The sequence below is a fragment of the Pavona decussata genome, unplaced genomic scaffold, assembly GCF_977016875.1.
Source record: "Pavona decussata unplaced genomic scaffold, jaPavDecu1.1 SCAFFOLD_26, whole genome shotgun sequence".
Lineage (NCBI taxonomy): Eukaryota > Metazoa > Cnidaria > Anthozoa > Scleractinia > Agariciidae > Pavona > Pavona decussata.
In genome coordinates, this window is record NW_028145449.1 from 4,155,001 (window position 1) to 4,175,832 (window position 20,832).

At 38.0% G+C, this 20,832-nt stretch overlaps 2 protein-coding genes and 1 long non-coding RNA gene across 3 annotated transcripts in view; 2 read left to right on the plus strand and 1 right to left on the minus strand.

Annotated features, from left to right (window-relative positions):
• Positions 1 to 17,859, minus strand: part of LOC146485625 (uncharacterized) — a 68,293-nt gene extending 50,434 nt beyond the window's left edge. The window contains exons 1-11 of the mRNA XM_085103437.1: positions 17,507 to 17,859; positions 11,918 to 12,063; positions 10,314 to 10,559; positions 6,202 to 6,366; positions 5,441 to 5,554; positions 4,827 to 4,952; positions 2,660 to 2,756; positions 2,230 to 2,448; positions 1,443 to 1,819; positions 997 to 1,164; positions 334 to 444 (exon numbers count right to left, since the gene is read on the minus strand). Coding sequence (XP_084959563.1) covers positions 334 to 444; positions 997 to 1,164; positions 1,443 to 1,819; positions 2,230 to 2,448; positions 2,660 to 2,756; positions 4,827 to 4,952; positions 5,441 to 5,554; positions 6,202 to 6,366; positions 10,314 to 10,559; positions 11,918 to 12,063; positions 17,507 to 17,576 — 1,839 coding nt within the window. The 5' untranslated portion in view covers positions 17,577 to 17,859. The remainder of the gene's footprint in view (positions 1 to 333; positions 445 to 996; positions 1,165 to 1,442; positions 1,820 to 2,229; positions 2,449 to 2,659; positions 2,757 to 4,826; positions 4,953 to 5,440; positions 5,555 to 6,201; positions 6,367 to 10,313; positions 10,560 to 11,917; positions 12,064 to 17,506) is intronic.
• The window catches only part of LOC146485626 (uncharacterized), a 50,766-nt gene that overhangs the window by 16,745 nt on the left and 13,189 nt on the right, over positions 1 to 20,832 (plus strand). The gene's annotated exons all lie outside the window — the stretch shown is intronic.
• LOC146485627 (uncharacterized) lies at positions 14,437 to 15,423 on the plus strand. Its single transcript, XM_085103523.1, has 2 exons — positions 14,437 to 14,821; positions 14,940 to 15,423. The coding sequence occupies exons 1-2, from the start codon at positions 14,655 to 14,657 to the stop codon at positions 15,421 to 15,423; spliced, it is 651 nt and encodes a 216-aa protein (XP_084959649.1). The 5' UTR covers positions 14,437 to 14,654.

Genomic DNA, 20,832 nt, shown 5'->3' on the forward strand with positions numbered 1-20,832 from the left:
AACAGGAGTACATCATTCCCAGATATGAAACTGGACTCTATGTGGGAACTTACGGTGAATGTGTGTACTTTGCCGTAGGAAATACGAATCCAAGTTCTTTTTCAGGTGTCATGCAAGACTCCATTCGTAAATGGCGTAACACGACACTCGATTTTGCAGAGTGTCTTACACAATCCCCTATATACTTACATGGTTTAACATTAGATCGCAAGCCCGCATACTCCGCAAAAGGGTTCCATGTAAACTACCCCACAGAGGTCCTTTGGGAAATTAGTCGCGGAAACTCGTTCTAACTTTAAACACCGTTGCTTTCTATAGTCAAGTTTTCCTTACCTGACAGTAAGCGTTGTTGTTTTCGTCTGTTGGTGGGTTTGTGTTTGGAAAACTGATCACCCCGTGCTCGTTAAACAGCGGTTTGTGGAGTTTGGCGAACGCGAACCAGTTCTGTCAAGAGGAATAAGAGTCTTAAATGGAACAACTGAATACCAGCCAATAAATGTGAGAAGCCACTGCCAAATCTGCGAGACATGTTATTGAAAGTGAATGTATTATTTAGTCAGTGACGCAGGCATACTCGAAAGCTAAGTTAATTTAGAGAAGGTCTTGCCAGGAAAAGAGTTTTATCAATTAAGTATGCTTTTTTCCTTCGGCTAGATAACGTGGTAAAAAAGCCACTTTTTGAAAACCGAACTGTGTAGGTTTTCAGCCTGGATCTCGAAGTCACGATCACTCCTTTCACAAAGTACTCAGAAACGTATAAGAAAAATGCTGAACATCACAACTTTTTCAAAGCGAAAGAACCTAAATTCCAGCAAAATAATGATATATTTGTAAGAGCGTCTTGTTTTATTAAAAAAAATTGATAGTACGCTGTAGCATTCGTGCAAATTTCACCTTGCCTAAAAAATTGCTCAAACGACAATAACTTCAACCAACCAGGGGATTGGACATTTATGGTAGTAACTTTGTACAAAAAACTTATATTTAAGAACATACCACGGTAATGTCCTCATGCTTTCCATCAAAATTCTGCATTTCTCTGAGGCATCCCTTAAAAGAATTATTTGTGGTATCTTCGAGCCAAATTAGAGCGGCATCATACTCATTCCCTGTCCTTAAATGTTCTGACGTCACAAGAACCACAGGCGCTTCAGTAAACTTGTCCTAAAAAATTCCAAGAAAAGAGGTAGTTGAAAATGGCGAAAATAAGTTGGTTGACAAGTACATTTAAATGTTTTGGACTGTTTCCTGAGATTCCTGGCAGAATGAACATCCAACGAATATATCTAAATTATATATTTCAATTCCAAACTACTTGTTTAGTTGTTCCACACAGAACGAAACTATGGGATGATTCAGCTGAGATAATTGCAGATTGTTTATCAGAGTTACCTTGAGTTAAGTTTTGGCATTTTATTAAATGTTGTTTTCTTAAGTCCTACCTTGGGAAAAGTTACATCTGCACAGTTTGTCCCAGACCACCACTTTTGCAGCTGAATCTTTCCGGTCAAGCCCTCTGGTGGAGCTCCTTGGTACGCGATCCAGTCGACAGTTGCAAATGGGTTGAAATTCTCCTGCTTTCGCCCTGTCTGCATAACGCAAACAGTGAAATTTTTGGGACTGATATTTTCAGTCCAGGAAGTCACTGCGTCGTGGACTGTTACGGAATCGTTAAGTTTCATGTGATTAACGGTGATTTGAACATGAAGCTGTTTGTCCGGATAGAAGCGGTATGGCGGAAAAGCGACTGTTTTGCAGTTGGAATCGGACCATTCTGGAACATGGAGGAGTTCTACTCGGCCTCGAACAATTGGAAAACCTGGTAAACAATTTAACGTATATAACGTTAGTTGGTCAAACTGATAACTCACTGTTTGGTTGGTATTTGATCTGCAGTACCTTTCGCAATGTGATCTAGTTGCTACAGTGACACTTGTGATGATTAAAATGGCATTTGTGTTTTCACTAATAGTTTCGGAAATAATCCCTCTCCAGTTTGGTAGGTCCCACGTCCCCGATTAACTTGTGGTCTGGCACATGAGATCTTGTTTTTTGGTTATTACGCATCTGCTTTTGTTGTTAGCTGTCATTTGAATGCTCTGCAGATAGCCGAGTGAGTTCTTTGCAGAATACAAGTTTCTCGTGTCACCATAGAAGACTGTGCAACTTTATAATAAGGTCTTATGTTGAACTTTTATGGAAGGTATTATTATGGAGTATCTCTCTTACCTTCACAACTTCCTGGATGGTACACCAGGTTATTTTCCAGTCCTCTACAGTAACTTAGCTGATGCCAGCATTTGTTTTCGTATGTTGTTCCATTCGCAGTGCAGACTGGATCTTGATAGGAGGGACATTGTTCAAAACACTCACAGCGGGCGTCATGCGCACTGTACGTCTTGCACACCCCAAACCGCGGGCAATGCACATTAAGGCAGGGATCGAGATCTGCGACAAAAGAAAACCAACAATTAAAAAAAGGGAAATATTTTCTTTAATGCCCTCCTTGTGTGTAAAACGAGAGAATTTCTTGAATGTGTTGCTTCTTGGCTTTGTAAATAAAGATTATCCATTTTGGGTAATATATAATTAATGAATAGAAATAAATTAATTAATTAAAACAACAAAAATTCCTAAATATAATAAATGAAAAACCAACCTCCAATCACAGCAAAGCTGACTGTTAAAGGGTCGTGACCACTTCCTGATCCTTGTAAGTCTTTAACGCAAATCTTCATTCCCTTAAGGCCAACTTCCTGCAAAAAATAATACTATATTGATAACACATACTCCCCTCTTCATGTTTAGGTAAAAAGCCAGATTTTTATAATGAATAGCTTTAAAAATATTTGAATTTTTTCCAACGTCCTTCCAGGACCCAATCCCACAAAAGGAATGTTTAACGTGTCTAGTTCAGCCGCTCATCTCCATTTGGAACAAAGTACGTTCTGAATCTCATCCTTAGGTCCGCTTCCAAAGGCGGATTGTTTAACTTGTCTAGTTCATCCGTTCAACCCTATTTGGAACAAATTGGGTACTGACTCTTTTATTATAAGAGTTCCCTCCCAAAGAAGAATTTCTTAAACAGTCTAGATCATCCGTTCAACCCCATTTGCAACCAAGTGCATTTAAATTTTTTTCCCAGTGTTCCCAATTTGGAACAAAATGCGTTATGATTCCATTCTCAGGGTCCCTTCCCATAAGAGGATTTTTTTACCTGTCTAGTTCGGCATTTCAACACCATTTGGAACGAAGTGCATTCTGATTTTTATCCCAGGGTCCCTTCCCACAGGAGGATTGTTTAACATGTCTAGTTCAGCAGTTCAAACCCATTTCGAAAAAAGTGGGTTCAACACCATTTGGAACAAAGTTCGTTCTGATTCCTTTCTCAGGGTTCCTTCCCAAAGGAGAATTGTTTCACTGATCTACTTTAGCCATTCAACCCAATTTAGAACAAAGTTCGTTCTGATTCTTTTCTCAGGGTTCCTTCCCAAAGGAGGATTATTTCACTTGTCTAATCCAGCCTTTCGACCCAATTTGGAACAAAGTGCGTTCTGATTTTTTTTTCAGGGTCCTTCCCAAAGGAGGATTATTTCACTTGTCTAGTCCAGCCGTTTAACCCCATTTGGACCATAGTGCGTTCTGATTCTTTTCCCAGGGTCCGTTCCTTCGAGAGGATTGTCTAACTTGTCTAGTTCAGCCGTTCGATCCCATTTCGAACAAAGCGCGTTTTGTTTCCTATCCAAGGGTCCCTTCCCACAGGAGGATTGTTTTACTTGTCTAGTTCAGTCGTTCAACCTCATTTAGAAGAAAGTGCGTTTTGAATCTTTTCTAAGGGTCCCTTCCCACGTGAGAATTGTTTCACTTGTCTAGTTCAGCAGTCTAACCCCATTTGGAACAAAGTGCGTTCTGATTCTTTTCTGAGGGTCCCTTCCCACAGCAGGATTGTTTGCCTTGTCTAGTTCATCCGCTCCACCTTATTTGGAACAAAGTGAGTAGTGTTTCTTTTCTGAGCGTCCTTTCCCACAGGAGGATTGTTTTACTCCTCTAGTTCAGTAGTTCAACCCCGTTTGGAACAAAGTTTCATTCTGATTCTTTTCTCAGGGTCCCTTCCCAAAGGAGGATTGTTTCACTTGTATAGTTCAGCCTTTGAACCCAATTTCGAACAAAGTGCGTTCTGATTCTTTTCTTAGGATCCCTTCCCCCACGAGGATTTTTTCCCTTGTCTAGTTCAGCCTTTTAACCAAATTTCGAACAAAATGCGTTGTGATTCTTTTCTCAGGATCCCTTCCCAAAGGAGGATTGTTTCAATTATCTAGTTCAGCCTTTCAACCCAATGTGAAACAAAGTGCGTCCTGATTCTTTTCTTAGGGTCCCTTCCCAAAGGAGGATTGTTTCACTTGTATAGTTCAGCCTTTGAACCCAATTTCGAACAAAGTGCGTTCTGATTCCTTTCCCAGGATCCCTTCCCAGGGGAGGATTGTTTAACTTGTCTAGTTCAGCCGTTCAATCCCATTTAGAACAAAGTGCGTTTCAATTATTTTCGCAGTGTTGCCCTTTAGGACCAAAATGCGTTTTGTTTCCTATTCCAGGGTCCCCTCTCAAAGGAGGATTGTTTAGCTTGTCTCGTTTATCCGTTGAATCCCATTTGAAACAAAACGCGTTCTGATTGTTTCTCAGGGTCCCTTCCCATAGGAGGATTGTTTTACTTGTCTTTTGCATCCGTTGAACCCCATTTGGAACAAAGTGCGTTTTCCTAGGGTCCCTTTTCACAGGGCAAAATCCCGTCTTATAGAGCGAAAGTAGGACAGCTGGTAATATCATACCTCTACCCAGGCCGTGATGATATTGTTTTCTGGAGGAACGAAGCTTTTCGCTTGACGGTCATATTGGTGATGAACGGAAACAAGGACCACTGGTGACGCATAGAACGTGGTGTTAAAAGGCACTTCCTGAAAACGATATATTAATGAATAAACAAACAACAAATTGAATTTATAAATCAATACGGAAGCTCTAATTAATCTTATCTAACGGTGAAGTAACTCAAACAATCATTAGGAAAGAAAATTTATTCAGGAACATTTTAGTAACTATATGTTTTTGTTTTTATATTTATTTATTTGTTTGTTTACTTATTTATTTATTTATTTATATTTGTTTCATTAATGTTCATTTTTCTATTTAAATTTTTTTAATAATTTACTTAAAAGAGCTGTACATTTTCATAGTGCTCTGCAAAGGAATATTTTGAGATAATGTTTTTTGTTTATTCTCAATTTTTGCCTTCTTGGTAATGTATTGATAGTATTAAGAGAATAAAAAATTGAACCACAAGTGGTAATTTCACTTTGAGTGAGGTTTATTATGCTAGTATAACAAAAAGGCAAGCTCTGATTTGCTTCATAATAAGGCGAGGTAACTGACAGCTGTCACTTACCTGACAGAATCCATAGTTGTCGTTAGCTGAGGGTTTGCCTTTGTTGGGAAAAACCGCTTCTTCAGTGATCGTAAAATTGAGATGAGAACCATTGCCGAGGAAAGCGAACCAGTCCTATGAAAAGAAAAATTTCAATTATTATTACTGGGCTTTCCATCTATGGTAAATTAAAACTAAAAATAATTTTTGTTGTTACCGCCAAGTATATGGTGGTTAAGCCAGAGAAGCGGGTTGTGTTTTGTTTTAATTCTTAATAAAACATAACTATTCTTACAGCCACATTTGGTAACCGCGTGTAAACAAACAACATATTACACACGACAAGAAGCACGAGAAGGACCTCAGAATCCTGACACGTGATAAAACCATTGGCACTCGATAAAAACATTCCATGCCCTTAAATCATAGCACGGCAGTCGGTAAAAGGACCGATTGAGTACTTGCAACTTATGCAAGTTCGTCTAACAATATTTTTCATGGAGATTTCGTAGGAAAACATGTCGTCGGGTTTGATGAACAGGGAATACAAACAGACTATCTTTAACGCCTAGCCATAGCAGTTTTTCCTATAAAACAATTTTGTGCTGAATTAAGTAAGCGCTTTGGATTAATTTTTTCGAGATATATTTGTTCAAGGATTTGATAATACTTTTAACGGCGAAAGGACCATTTACTAAAACGCCTTCGATAAGTAATCATTTTCACGAACTTTAAACTTACTTGAGTTACCTTTAACTTATTTTCAATGGTTAGTGACTTACCACAATTGTATCCTGGTGTTTTCCGTCAAAAGGCAAGAATTCTCGTATGCAGACTTCAAATCCCCGACTTTCTAGATTTTCCAACCAAACATAAACGGCATCATTCGGTTTTGTACTGCGAGAATATTTAGCAGTGACAAACACAGTAGGTCTTCCACCAAAGCTCTGCAAAGCAAGTGTTTGAACACTGCATCAGGCAAATCATGATTCAAATCATACACAGTGACTATTAGTTAAAAGATACCCAATTGTTTCTGAAAGGTAAAGTTTCATTTAATACAAAGTTCGCAGAGCGCGTTCAAGAAAATCAAAGCCAACCTTGCACAAGTCCCGGTACTAGCCTTTTGTGACCTGACCAAGGCCTAGTTGGGGTCATTCTTCAGCTCCAAGCAGACAACTCCTGGATCAAGGCTAGTATCGTTCATTTCAGAGCGGTGCCACCCACCGAAACAAATACCTGTACACGCAGATAGACAAGGAAGCTCTAGCTCTGACATAGGCGTGCGAGGAGTCATCAGAATACATCGTGGTGAGGTCAATCGTTTTGGAAATGGACCACAAACCCCTGGCACCATATGTGAGTAGTAACAGACTGGATCAAGTTCTGTCATGGAGCCAGCGATTCAAAATGAGACTAATGAGATTCCACTTCAAGGAAATTAATCGTGTTCCAGGAAAGAAGATGTACAAAGCCGATGCGATCTCGAGATCAAATGTTCCAGTTGACAAGCTATATGATAAAGAAATGATTGTGCATGTAGGGAGTGAGATATCTTCACTGCCTGGTTCAGACACAAGACTGCAGGAAATTATGGAAGCACAAGAGGAGGATCCTGTCTGCAGTTAGGATCAAAGTTCACTGCTACGAAAAAAGCCCTGACAAGCACACATTGATAATAGAGAATTCTCACACTTTGCCAAGGAGTGGAGAATCAACACACCAGAGGTCACGTACTCTTCCAATGAAGCATGCAAAGACTTAAGGACGTTCGCGCGAAAAAGTTCTGCCCCACAGATTTTTTTCATACTTCAGGTATGGTCAGCTAATAAGTTATTGATGTCAGAAAGGCAAAAAAATTTGGGGGTCACCGACTTCGTTTCAGAGATACAGCGCTGTAAAAATACCCTGAGTTTGAAAATTTGGGCCTTCGTAAGTCAAAATGATCTCCACAGTTTTAAGTTTAAAATATTCAAGATGAGTAACTGGAGACAAACTATTTTAGTCAAATTTTATCTAAGCGTATATGTTTCGTAAATAAGTCCAACTGGTGTCATCCTTGTAATTAGATGTAGCCCTTAAAGAAGACATTTGCGATCGTACACAGACAAAAATGAGTATAATTCGATGGCGCGTGGACAGAAAAATAGAAAATAATCAAACTTCTGCCCCATAGGTTTTTTCATTTTTCTCTAAAACGTAGACAATTGATAAAGAAAGTGATCAATTGAAAAAAAAGTGGGGGTCACCAGACATCTAAGAGAGTTAATATAATGAAGACAAGCTAGCCGCTGTGGTGACAGATTCCAAAGTCACGTTTTTGCGTGACAGGTCAGAAAAGCACTGGAACCTAAACAGGGATATCTATCCCATCATGCACAGCTCACAATGATTGCTCGAGTCAATGTTTTCGTTCGAGTGTGCGGTCAAAACTCTGATCGTTTAAGTTGTTTATTGTTATTCTACCTTCAAAACTTAAAGAGCTGTTTAGCCAATGCCACGAAAATGCATCTATGGCCGTTAGCGAGGCGAAAATGTGAGAAGTAAGCTTATTTATTTACCTAGAATGGGTATGTGGAGATTGATTGTACACGGGATTGGTGATCAATAAAATTGCTCTCTTGTAAGGTAAGACTTTCTCGTTTACTATCAAAACTTAAAAAAGCTTACAGGTGACTTCGTTTGACGAATAGACTACATAAAGTATTGCATTTCAATTATTTTGTTATTATATCGAGTCTAGTAAATATATAAATATCTTCGCGCGAAAAACCGACAGGACCGTATCAACGCCTTTACTTGGGCTTTTTGTTGCAACCTTAACCCGTCTAATCGTTTCACGTCGAGTTTTCGTTTTTGAAACTGTGCAACGGAAATGAATTTCCCCCTTTTTAATGCTTTCACATCGACCGACATGTGTGTATCGTCAACCATGAATTGCGCGTGACATTGCGTGGCGTGTGCGTTACTTGCGCACTAAAGATGCGCATAAACAATTAGCGCGAACGTCCTTAAGTGCGTGTATTTACCCTTAAGAATCTTTGACCGAGTAAATATTCATCAAACACCTACCGCAATACTTGGATCAATGAAACACAATTGCAGGAAATCAAGCCATGCTGGCCAAAAGTTGTGTTACAGCAATAAAATATTGAAAAGCCAAACAAAATATACTGTATTTTTATTTAATAACCGTTAACTATAAGGTCATGCAATTAACATTGAAAACCCTTAGCTTAATCCTAAGAACACTAAGCTTTGAGAAATAACAATGTCATGGCAGACTTGTCAACGAACTCAAAGCAGATCATCAAAGCATAAAATTCGAGTTAGAGGTCAATCCTCGATAATCGTTTAAAAAAAACACTTGTTTAATTCTCAAACGCAAATAGGGTTTATTTCTGGAGAAAATCTCTTGTGGCTATTTCAATTGCCGGTTGACAAAAAGAAAAACATTTAGCCGTGGGGTTAAAATTAAAGCGACAATTAAAATCGTTCTATAGGTCCATAATCTTTTCGCAATAGAGATTAACTGTTTTCCTTATTGATAATTAAATTTAGGTGATATTGAAAACTAGTCAAGGTAAAGCATTATATAAATCAGTAAAATATCCTTGAACACGTCTACTTATGGTAAATGACACTACGCTGTTAAAGTTTATTGACCCCTGAGTATAAACGGCGCAAGGTGGCTCTAGGTTTTGAGTCTATGGATCAGACGAAGTTCTTCATGGTTTTATTTATGAATGGCCTAAGGGTGGTTCTACCTTTGAGTTTGTGGATAGGACGAAATCCTAAGACATGACCTTTCAAATAAAAGCTACTAAGCAATAAACACTTCCGGAATATTTCGATGTACGAAGAAATATTCATGTGAAAGTGTCCAGCTTTCAGGTGTAGTACAAGTGTGGAAGTATTCAAGTGTTAAGTGTACAGTGGTGCTGCTTGTTTTGCTGAATATATCTGGTCAATTCTAAATAATTTAACCTGTGGATAGCTTCTGGCGTACTTTATTGCGGTATTCCTGGTGCTAATTATTACACCCTGAAAGATTCAGTTATTTAAACTTTGACCTCTCAGAAGACAAAAATTCAAAGTACGCCCTTAAGGTAGAATTGAGAAGTAGTTTCCACTTGTGCTGATTTCCTGATTATTATGTTGCACTGTTTTGCACACTTTCATTCTAAGTTTCCATTCCCTGAAAAGCTTCGGGAGTATAACGGTCCAAGTTGCACTTTCCTGTGATGATGGTAGTAATTTTCTGTGCGGCAGAAGATGCTTTTTACTTTTCAGTTTGTGTTGGGTAAATGATAAAGTCAACTTTTTATGAACGTTCTCCTATACCTCCGCTTACTAAGCCGCATAATAATCTCACTTTCAATTTCTGAATGAAATGTTTACGTTTTGGGACGTAGTAAAAATTATTGTTTTGTATTTTTCTTGTTGCTGCTTTTCTCAATCATTGAGATCAAGTCCCAGTTTGAAGAGCCTACATAAGAATTTCACCATTTAAGTGATATCTATTGCCATCAAATAACGTACTTTGCTGAGCTGAAGAGATAATCAGCATTGTTGTTCAGTGCGCACTAGAATGGGAAGTCACTGAGCATGCACACAAGAGAACTGCTGAGGAAGTTTCATTCATGGCATTCCCCGTAAAACAAATTGGTTCTGTAAGATTCGATAGCTGTTTCTTCTTGGTTGTTGTCTGGTATAAAAGGAGACACGGTAAGGAAATTCAAAATGGCAAGACTTGACACCCAACGGAACACCTTTTTTGCTTGATCTAACGAAGCAGGGCAGGCGGACTTGTTGCTTTTAATTGTCAAACGGGCAACGAGAAAATTGAAGAGTTAATATATAGTTATCTCTAACGTCACTTCTATTGTCTAACCTGAGAAAAGGTGACTTTATCACACTTGGTTTCTGTCGTCCATATTCCACCAAAAGATACACTTCCATGTGATATCCCTGGTTTGTCTTGGAAGGCCACCCAGTTGATTGTTCCTGTGCCGTTTGTGGAGCCTGTTGCACGCTGACATAGCTGAAATCCTGAGGTGTTTATCTCGGTTGTCCAATAGGCTGACGGTGATTGAACAATAGAGGAATCTTCATGACTCAGTGACACAAACACTCGAATCTAAAAGTTAAAAGGTAGAAAAGTACAAGAACATTGAGCAGGAGAGTAACATCTTATGAATAATGCATATCGTTTGTTTGCATTTTACAAATTCAGGAACATTACCAATCAAGTAGAGATTAAACACTTATTTCCCCCTCTTTTCAAATCTCCAGTCTCAAAATAATGACAACAACTTTTCCCACGTCTTAGAAATATAACTGTCATAAAGCATGAATGATTGGAGAACCATTAATCTTTTCATTTGACGTTCTCAAGGAGCTCGGTTAAATAACAGAGAAATATAACAGGACCCAGTAGATATACCCGATATGTCATCATCACCCATAGTCACCTGTCAACATTTATTGGAAACTTTTTTCTTAATTATTATTATTCTTATTATTATTATTATTATTATGCGCAGTAAAACTATCTGTATGCACAGTATAAGAAAGCACTACAGGGCGTGTAGCGTAACCTGTGAGCCAAGCGAAACTTAAAATAGGACGTGAACAATTATTATTATTATTATTATTATTATTATTATTATTATTATTATTATTATTATTTTTTTTTTTTTTTTTTTTTTTTTTAATATGTTTTTTTTTTTTTGGTAGAGGGGGGGGGGGGGGATGAGGAGTTGTTTTGTTGTTTCCCCTCAGCCACTCACGATCCCTCCTAGCTCTATTCGGAAAAGTTTGTTTATGCCACTTTTGTCTTTTTTTTTTCTTTTCTTTTCTTTTTTTCCTTGGATTTACGTGACCCAAAATAAAACAACTTGTAACCTTCTAAGAGCCCAAGCAACTTGATTCTACTGGAGCCTTATAGTTTGGAAATGCATGCAAGGAAATGTAGAGTAATAACAGGTACACAATCACAGTTCTATCGTATGCAATCGTATGCAATCTTCTTTTTGTATGCTTTCTTCACACACGGATTACGTGATGTTATCATTAGTCGCCCACGTAGCAAACAAGGAAAGAATTTTAGAATATTTTATTCACTTGTTTGAGGTTCAATTGACAACTGTCACACAGCAATGGCGGCAACTAAATTTTACCTTTTTCATACAATTCTGTCTCTCATCCGGATGATAAGACAAACGTATATTTGTCAGAATCAAGAGAAAAGTTAATCTGCCAAATAACATGCAACGCAGCATCAAAATTGTAGGAAACAAGATTTTCTGCTGCATAAAAACGCCAGATTCCTTTCTAGTTGTTGAACACGGTATATTTCAGTAGGGGAAGTCGTTCGCATTAAATATCCCTGGGGTTCAAAAAAAGGAAATTAACTTCCCCAAGGATGTGATAAAAAGAAAGATCCCCCTGGAATCACCATAAAGCTCATTGTCATTCTTAGAGTTATAAACTTACCGTGCCTGATCCACTGAACGTCTGAGGGAATACCACATTTGTGCATCGTGGCAATGTACAGTGATCAGGTACATCACAGCCGCTGTTGCAGTTCCACCCCTGTGGTATCTCAGTTGAATTTATTCTTCCTCTCTGCATGGTGACACCTAAGGATTCAAAAGATAATCCGGCTTGAAGATATTGTGTTTAAGAATAGAAGGGAGGGGGTGGGGTGCTGGAAGTGGAGTAAGGGTGCATTACTCGGAAAAGAAATTTAAAAAATAATAATTTAATGGAACAAATGGTGCATCACAGATGTAAAACAAGTGAGCACCCTATGAGGAAGAATCAACTGAGATCGATGTCTTCTAAAGTTACAAGACATGAAAGTAATCAGGCACCATACTATTTTGCAATCTGACAAGGTACTGATGTAACAATGTACCCGAAATAGAACAAAACCCTTCTGCAAGTAAAGGTTTGCTCCAGCCCAGCAGGAAATACCATTCATTGTTTAAGATCCACAGGTCGTAAAATTCCTAGATCGATAAGGCTGCACAAACAAGTCACGAACTTTGAAATTTCATTGTCAAAACTATTCCATTCTCAATGTGACGATTTTGCGAATCTTTAGAGGCATTGTTTACACTTTCAAGGTATTTCATGAATGGCACAACACTCTAACCCACCGTCTATTCACGAAAACAAACCCAAAATAGATTAAAGAATTAAGAAAAGACTTCCTTAGTTGACCATAAAAACCTGCAACCGTTTAGCAAAATTGCATAGCATATTCTCACCGAAATAATTTAATTCGGCGCTGTTGAAATTCATAGCTGAACCCATTTAGTGGAACGAATATTAAATTCCAAAGGGGGTGTGTACAGTCTTTTGATAACAGTAAATATTCACCATTCATTTTGCACTCGAGACAGAGAGAAGGTTGTCTGCCGAAAGAAGGTTCTTGTGCTGAAATTAATGCTTCAAGAAGGTAAGCTGGTCGACCTCTAAACAACTCTGTTTTAAACGTATCATCGTTGTCAACTTCAATAGCTGACTTATGCTGGGATTAAGAGTTGTTGTGCTACCACTGTACTGCAAAAACATGCTTGTCTATGCAACTTCAATTTTAGTTGTTTTATTTGAACTAAGAGGTTAGTAACCTTTGAAAAATTGAAACCACACGAAACAAATAACGGAGTTCGGTATCAATGTTGTTTGATCTTACAAAGACAGAAATTCTCCAAGGGCAGTTTAAGGCTGTTTAACCCGGAAATGTTTGGTACCCTTTTATAGTGTGTGTGCGGACACGTGACCCTTGATTTACCGTCCGCCATGTTGGAGGACCACTTTGATGGGTTTTCCCTGTGTTTACCATTCAGAGTGCGGGCATCGCAAGTGCTTTCAAGATATACCTCGCATTTTCCTTTCCTTCCTTGTGAATTAAAATCGGAAAGGTAGCTAATTTACAGTGCCCTTTTGTCATTTAAGGTATATTTCAACCACAAAGCCCCTTTATATCGATTTTTTGAGCCCTATTTTTTTCAATTTCTAAAACCGATTATTCCGCTCACTTTGTTTTGTCGGCCCGATTACTTTTAAATTTGAAAACATGATCCCGGTGTTGAAAATCGGTGAAACTAATAAAAATTGGTTTTAGTGCAACAGTTTCTTATAAATTGGGATCATTTTCATTTTCGACATGACTACGAGTGAAGAAATCATGACAAAAAATTGTAAAATCTACCAGTCTCACGGCGTATCTCTGCGCGATTTGTCTCGGTTCATTGATTGCACGCTACAATTTGTCTGCCTGAATTTTTTTTATTCGAATTTAAATGGTTTCTATGAGAAAAATTACCTTGATCCACGCGCGTTTCAGTGCAAGCAGCCTTCGATCGATCAAACTAGAGTGTGAATTGGTCTTGTTGATATAATGGCGTCGTTTTGTTTAATTGTTGGTTGTGGGAACAAAAGCGACAAGTGTCCGAATGTAGCGTTTTGCCGTGTTCCGAAAGTTTTAACAAACCAAGGAGAACAAACGGAAAGATTGTCATCAGAAAGACGTACTCTTTGGTTGGCGGCAATCAGCAGAGATGACTTGACAGAAAAGATTTTAGAAAACGACAGAGTTTGTGGGAAACATTTTATCAGTGGCAGAGCAGCCCAACTTTGGGATAGATTCAATCCCGATTGGATCCCAACTGTGCACCTTGGTCACGAGAAAAAATCAATCGACGAAACAGCAAAATCACAAGCTAATCTGGAGCGTAGTGCCTGAATCAAGGAGCGCAGAAAACGTAAACCCGAAAGAGAAGAAAAGGAAAAAGTGAAAGTTATGAAACTGGAGGAGGCTAGCGAGTCAGTTGAAGCGTTAATTGATGACATCGAAGATGTTACAGCTGATATGAGAGAGTTAAAATTAAAACATGTTGCCACAAATACAGACGAATCTGCCTGTCTGGCTGGTCGGCAGGGGGCGCCAGGACAAGTTTATGATGAAGAGTATTTTTGTAATGATGATGACAAGGTCAAATTTTACACTGGACTGCCTTCATACGAGATTTTGATAAAAACATTTTCCTTTATTGCTCCTCACGCAACTAGGCAATTCTCCCGTGCTCGCTTAAGCAAGTTTCAAGAATTTATTATGGTCCTTATGAAATTACGGCTAAACGTACCTCACCAGGATCTCGCCTATCGGTTTGGTGTATCTCGATTTGTTGTTTCAAGAGTCTTCAATTCATAGATCGAGGTAATGGATATTCGCTTGTCTCCTTTGATAGTGTGGCCTGAGCGCAAAGACCTTCAGAAAACCATGCCGAAATGTTTCATAGATGCATTTGGTCTAAAAACAACTGTGATTATCGACTGTTTTGAGATTTTCATTGACAGGCCTACCAATTTGCTGGCAAGGGCACAAACATTTCAACAAGAAAATTAACGATAATAAAATAACATGACGTTTCGACGACTTCATATCGTCATTGTCAAATGAGTAAAAAATGGAAATAACGAAAACGAATATTTATAGGGCACAAACATTTTCTAATTATAAGCACCACAACACCTTTAAGGTGCTAGTTGGCATTACCCCCCAAGGATCAATTTCATTTGTCAGTAAAGCATGGGGTGGTAGGGCATCAGATAAGTTTGTAACTGAAAACTCTGGTTTCCTTACAAACTTGTTGCCTGGAGACTTAGTTCTTGCAGACAGAGGGTTCACTGTCCATGAAAGCGTATGGTACTACCAGGCAAGCTTAAATATCCCTGCTTTTACAAAAGGGAAAAGTCAGTTAGATCCAATCGATGTGGAGAAGACAAGAAAAATTGCAAACGTACGAATACACGTGGAAAGGGTGATTGGAGTTTTGAGACAAAAATACACTATTTTGCAAAGTACATTACCTACAGATTACCTCACATGCAGGAAGAAAGAAGAGAAGGAAACCCCTTTGATTGATAGGATCATCAGGGTATGTTCTGCATTAGTGAATCTGTGCCCTCCAATCATACCATTTGACTAAAACTCACTCTTTGTAAGTGAACTAAACATGGCTTTGCATTTCAATTTGGTACACTTATTGAAGAAATAATTGATAATGCTTATAATTCTAGGGTCATAACATTAATGCAATGCTATAATGTCCTGATTGACATTGTCCCTTATTTTATCAGATATCAGAAATATTGCTGTAAGGTATTTTAAACATCTTCTAATTTCAACAAACTTAGATTCATGTTGAAAATTTTAAAACTCTCAAGATCACTGTAAACATTGCCACGTTTGACATAAGAGTCAAACTCTTTCGCATCAATGCAGTAGGGACACTTAACCTCACCCAACCCAAGGCCACAACAGTCATAGGAACAAATGAAATCGGGAGTGGCATGCAAAAATGGGTAATCTTTGTTTATGAATGTACCACACTTGACTGCTTTAAAGTTGTTATGTTTTGCCTTCATCTGCTTTTCATATTCAGCAATTGCCACTGTTGCCAACTCTTCATGTTTGCAGCCATGCCTTGTAGCTGCAGAAGGGAAGTTAAACACGTCGGGATAACAAATTGTTTTGATAAGAGATTGTGATGGCTGTGCAGGATCAGTGTGACATGCTGCATGCCATTGAGATGCACCAATTCGTCCAGCCCTGTGATGATAGAAAGCACTGCTTTTTGCTTGGTTTATGGTTTCTTTCTCAATCATTTCTATTCGCTCATTTGTGAGGCTTATTTCAACTTTGTAGCACTGTTCTAGTAGCTCAGTATAATTAAGGTTTATGTATTTCTCATCAAATACATCTCGGATAGATGGTATCCCTCTCGTTTTGAAATAAATTCATCTGCATATGTTTCTACTAAACTTAGACAAACAGGTTTGACTTTGCATTCATTGAGAGAACTGTACAACTGTTCAAGTTCATCCTTAGTTGGTTGCTGCACTGACCCCTGTACTGTAAGTGATTCTTTTATCCCTGTAGAGGATTGATCACTGTTATCATTCTTGCCGCACAAACTAAGATCGTTTAAAGACTTCTCCAGGCTGCCTTCAGTTTTCTTGCTGAGGAAAAGTTGATGTCATTAACTCTGGCGTAATCAGCCTTTTCAAGATAACTTGGCAAAATCCAGCCACACTTAACCTGCGTACACGCTAACCTTCCGTTTTGTCTGGTGACAACTTCAAGATAGAATAGTACACTTGCTATATATGTGAGCAACACTCACCCAGGCCAGCCATACACCCTGTACAATGTGCTGACATCACAGTACCTTATTCGTTTGTTATAATCCACAATTGCACTAGTGGTTCATTCAGTCTCTGCGAATGTCTTACTTTGGCCAACACCACAAACCTCTTGTTAATCATACATCCAAGGACGCTGGAAATGAAGCCACTAACCATCTGGTTGTAAGCTTGAAGGCTTCTGTAAGCTTTAAATTGTGCGTTGGAATAAATCTAGTATCGAGCACAAGATACGAAAGTAAGTTTTAAATCCATGGATTCAACTGGTGGAAGGCATTTCTCGCTCAACGTTTTAGCTGGGATGAGAAGCGGATCTATACCAATCTCAGAAATTTTATCGAGATACCTATATTTTACCTTGCCTTCAAGATTTTCGCTATAATTTGAGAGCATCAGAGGCTCAACCCCTGTTGTTTCAGTCGCCATTTTGATTACGTAAGTCCTCCAACATGGCCGCCAGTAATTTTGTGACGTCATCCGCACACACACTATAAGTGGCACGAAACGTTTTTGTTACATGAGTACTTCTGAAAGAAGACATAATGGGATTCAAAGAACTAAATTTCATTGCGTTTTATCTTTTTGTTTCGTTTTCGCAGCAATGTAAGAACATTTGGTATCTTCCTGCAGGGGGTGTGCCGTTAATTTCCATTTACTTAGTACAATTTCTAATAAGTCCTTAAATTATCAACCAAAAACAGAAACTGAAGCCACAAAAGAACAACTGAAATCCATGTTTAACTGTTTCTTAAAATAAAACTTACGAAATCTGAATTATGTTTGGAAAAGTTTCGCAACCGGTGGCTTCCAACACTTCGATGTCTTCAATAAAAGGAGAATGTACATGTAGTACTTACTCTAGCTTACCTTTCACGGTAGAAACAAAATTCTCCAGGTATAAGAGAAACACCAATGCTGATATTTTCCAATGATCCATCTTTATGCAATCTTGGGAAATCCAAAGGAGCAATCCTTGACTTGGACCTATACGCGAGCTGTTTTATAACCCCTGTTTGACAACCCACGTGATTCCTAATACGTTAGCAAGGGTGTATCAATTCCTCATAAAACAATGATGACATTTATGCAAATAAACTAATTACGCAATAAAATCTTAGCAAAGACACCTTACTTGTGACATTTTGAGGCAGCGCAAATTTGAACATATCAGCTTTATTTGGAGGGGTAAATAATATGAATTTATGGTCTGGATAAAAAACAATTTCATTATTTAAGTATTGAGCAAGTTTCACTTATTTTACTTATCAAAGTATTGCCCATTCTCGGGGAAATGAACTTGTAAGGAAATGCGCGAGATAAAAGCAACCAAAGAAGTTTCGCCGCCTTAATTTGGAAGAGCGCAAGGCATTCTGGAGGACGACTGCTTATAAAAATAGCGCTGAAACTGAAGTTGTTTCAGCGCAATTTAATCATAACAGCTTAATCATAACTTAATCATAACAATAAATGATCTGAGATTTGAAGGGGAGACGACAAACAAAGGCCTAAACGTACGAAAGTAATAAATGTGCCTATGTCAAAAATCGAGAACCACTTTTTGATGCCATGTTGAGTAACGGCTTCCCAAGAAAATTTGTTAATAACTGTAGCTTTGGTTTCACTTTACGGTGACAAGAATAACTTTCAGTCCAAAAGCAACAAACTCTGTTTTGTTTTGTTTTTTTTATAAGAACATTTTTTATAAGAACGTCGAGGCTGAGATTAACCAAAATTTTAAGAACGTATTAAGAACATTCCTCAGGCTGAGAGTCGATTAAGAACGTTTTTATTTTGCTAATCTGTATATCAAATTAAGGTAACAAATGGAAATTAAACAAAATACCTAAGGGCATGTTTTTATAACATTAACAATGGGGACACACATCTCGGTTTGTCATAATCAACAGTTCTTGATACCATATCTCAGCAGGCAATGCACTTTGATAGGTTTCCTGGTCGCGTCCAGTGATTTACTAAAATTATACATGTAGTGTATACTATGTTATTTAAGAACATCTTAAGAACGTTTTCAGCCTAAAATCACAAAAAAAAAATATAAAAACGTTCAGCCTCAGCTCCAAAATTAGACGTTCTTATAACTGAAAAAAAAAAGAACAGAGTGTACTTGTGTCAATTAATCTGTTGCCCTTAGTTGATACAAAATAAACAAACAATATATGTAGTAAAATACCGTTCTTCTCCAGAACAAAGGTCGTGCCTCCTTATCAAAATAACCAAATTAAGTGTACTGTCATCTGCTGTCACAATAAAGGCACAGCTGTCCCGCTAGCTTTGCTTTCCTCTCTCCTCCTATCCCCAAACAAAGTCGGACAGATTTTCTTGGAATACACAGGAACTCATATTTTTTGCTAAAGCTAAAGTTCTCCAAAGGAGATATCTTTCACTTTATTTGTGTTTTAAGGGCCTCTGCAGCTGATTAACGGCAGTTTTTGTAGGGAAATTTTCTTTGAAGTGGGATAGTTATGTGAACTTTCAGAAATGGTTATTCCCCACAATCCATACTATACGCGTAAATATTCACTTTTTAAGCTCCGCATTGAAACAGGGGAAAGATAGGTAGAATCTTCCTAATATTATTTTCGACGATTGTAGGTAACGTTTCAATCGACCGTTTTGTCAACTGTCACTTTCACTATTCAAATGAATTACAAAAAAAGGCTCTCGCCATTGGCGATTTAAATAACTGAATTATGGCGACGTCGTTCATAACAATTTTCACAAGTTAGAGCGCTGCCATCACGTATAGCACTAGCAAGTCAGGTTGCACAAGCTACTTTAGTTTTTTTTTTTTTTTTTCTTTTTTATCAGTACTTGAACTCAGAGGTCGACCAAAATAAAAACAGTGCCGCACGAAACGAAACAAGAACTTTGTTTGTCAATGTTATTGTATCTCCAACGGTATTATTTTATAATCGAAATTAAGCTGTCTAACTTGTCTAAGTAGGAAATATCCTCTTCGCACGGAAGGGTTCCTGAAATTAATAGAATACTTTTCAATACCTTTACTGATTTAAAATTGCCTCACAGACATTTTTCAAGTTATGATTAAATAGATTTCATATCTAGCCGAAAAAGCAGATCTGTTGATTTATCAGCTTGTTTGTAGTCTGTGGTCAAGGTTACTTTTCATGTTTGACACGAAAAGGCAGATGTGTTGACCTTCCTTGCGGATGGTTATTATTGAAAGGGTGCAAAATCGTTGCGGAAATTGTTGTCGCTACACTGAACTCCGGTTAATTCAGTTGATTCTCAGTGGTTTGCTGAAAGAAAAACTGTCTACTGAAACAGGAAAAGCAGTCTGGAGATGTGAAATAAAGCATTTTTTCCTTAAAACACAAATCTGAAACCATTTCCGCCACGATCTGATTAGCTAGGGGAGGGATGGGAGACAAGGGTGGGGGGAGGGGATGGGTCAATTTCAAATGCCCCTTATCTACTTTTGGTTGACATCCCTGCAATCTGTTGCCAGGTTCTCGCTTTAACCTCTGTTCTGCGGTTTAAGTGTCAGCACATACTTAATTGAGGCTGGCCTTAATATTTTGCTTTTTTTCGCACCTGGACCCAGTTTCTTTGTTGACAGCCTGTCTTAAATCCCTATTTTAAATTTCAAGGCCCTGTTGGGAGTAATTTATGTCTAAGCGGAAATATTTTCTTTCTCGTATCCTGGAAGTTCACATAATATTAGTATCGCAGTCGATACATGATGCGGAAAATATTCACTGGGTAATCCTAGGAAAACAGGAATTATTTTTTACATCTTATTTGAAATCTATCAGTGTTATTTATTTATACCTTCAATTGTAACGGGGAAACGGTGCAGTTACCATTTAACAGAACTGTTAAGCAATGCTATTTTGTTAACATCTTTGTGCCATTAGAGATTTAGAGTCGCGTTTACGGCAAACGTACTAGGGCAAACGGCAAAATTCGCGTTGACGTTTTCTTGAAAAAATGAGTACATAGATGGGAAAAAAGGAAAACAAAATCATTCTGACCTTTGATTATATTAAACAGGGCACAGTTGTTCAAAGCCCGATAAAGCTAGTTCTGGGTTAACGTGAACTTTGATTCCAGTTTAATTACTGATCAATAAAGATTCTTCCAAAGATTTTTGTTCCTTCAGTTTTGACTTAGATTTTTTTTTACCATTAGCTTAAAATTAGCTTTTAAAA

Bases quoted from the DNA above. Each gene is read 5' to 3' on its own strand.
- LOC146485627 (XM_085103523.1), top strand. From the start codon at position 14,655: ATGGATATTCGCTTGTCTCCTTTGATAGTGTGGCCTGAGCGCAAAGAC. The intron at 14,822-14,939 runs ATTTCAACAAGA...TAGGGCACAAAC, and splicing joins TTGCTGGCAAGGGCACAAAC to ATTTTCTAATTATAAGCACC.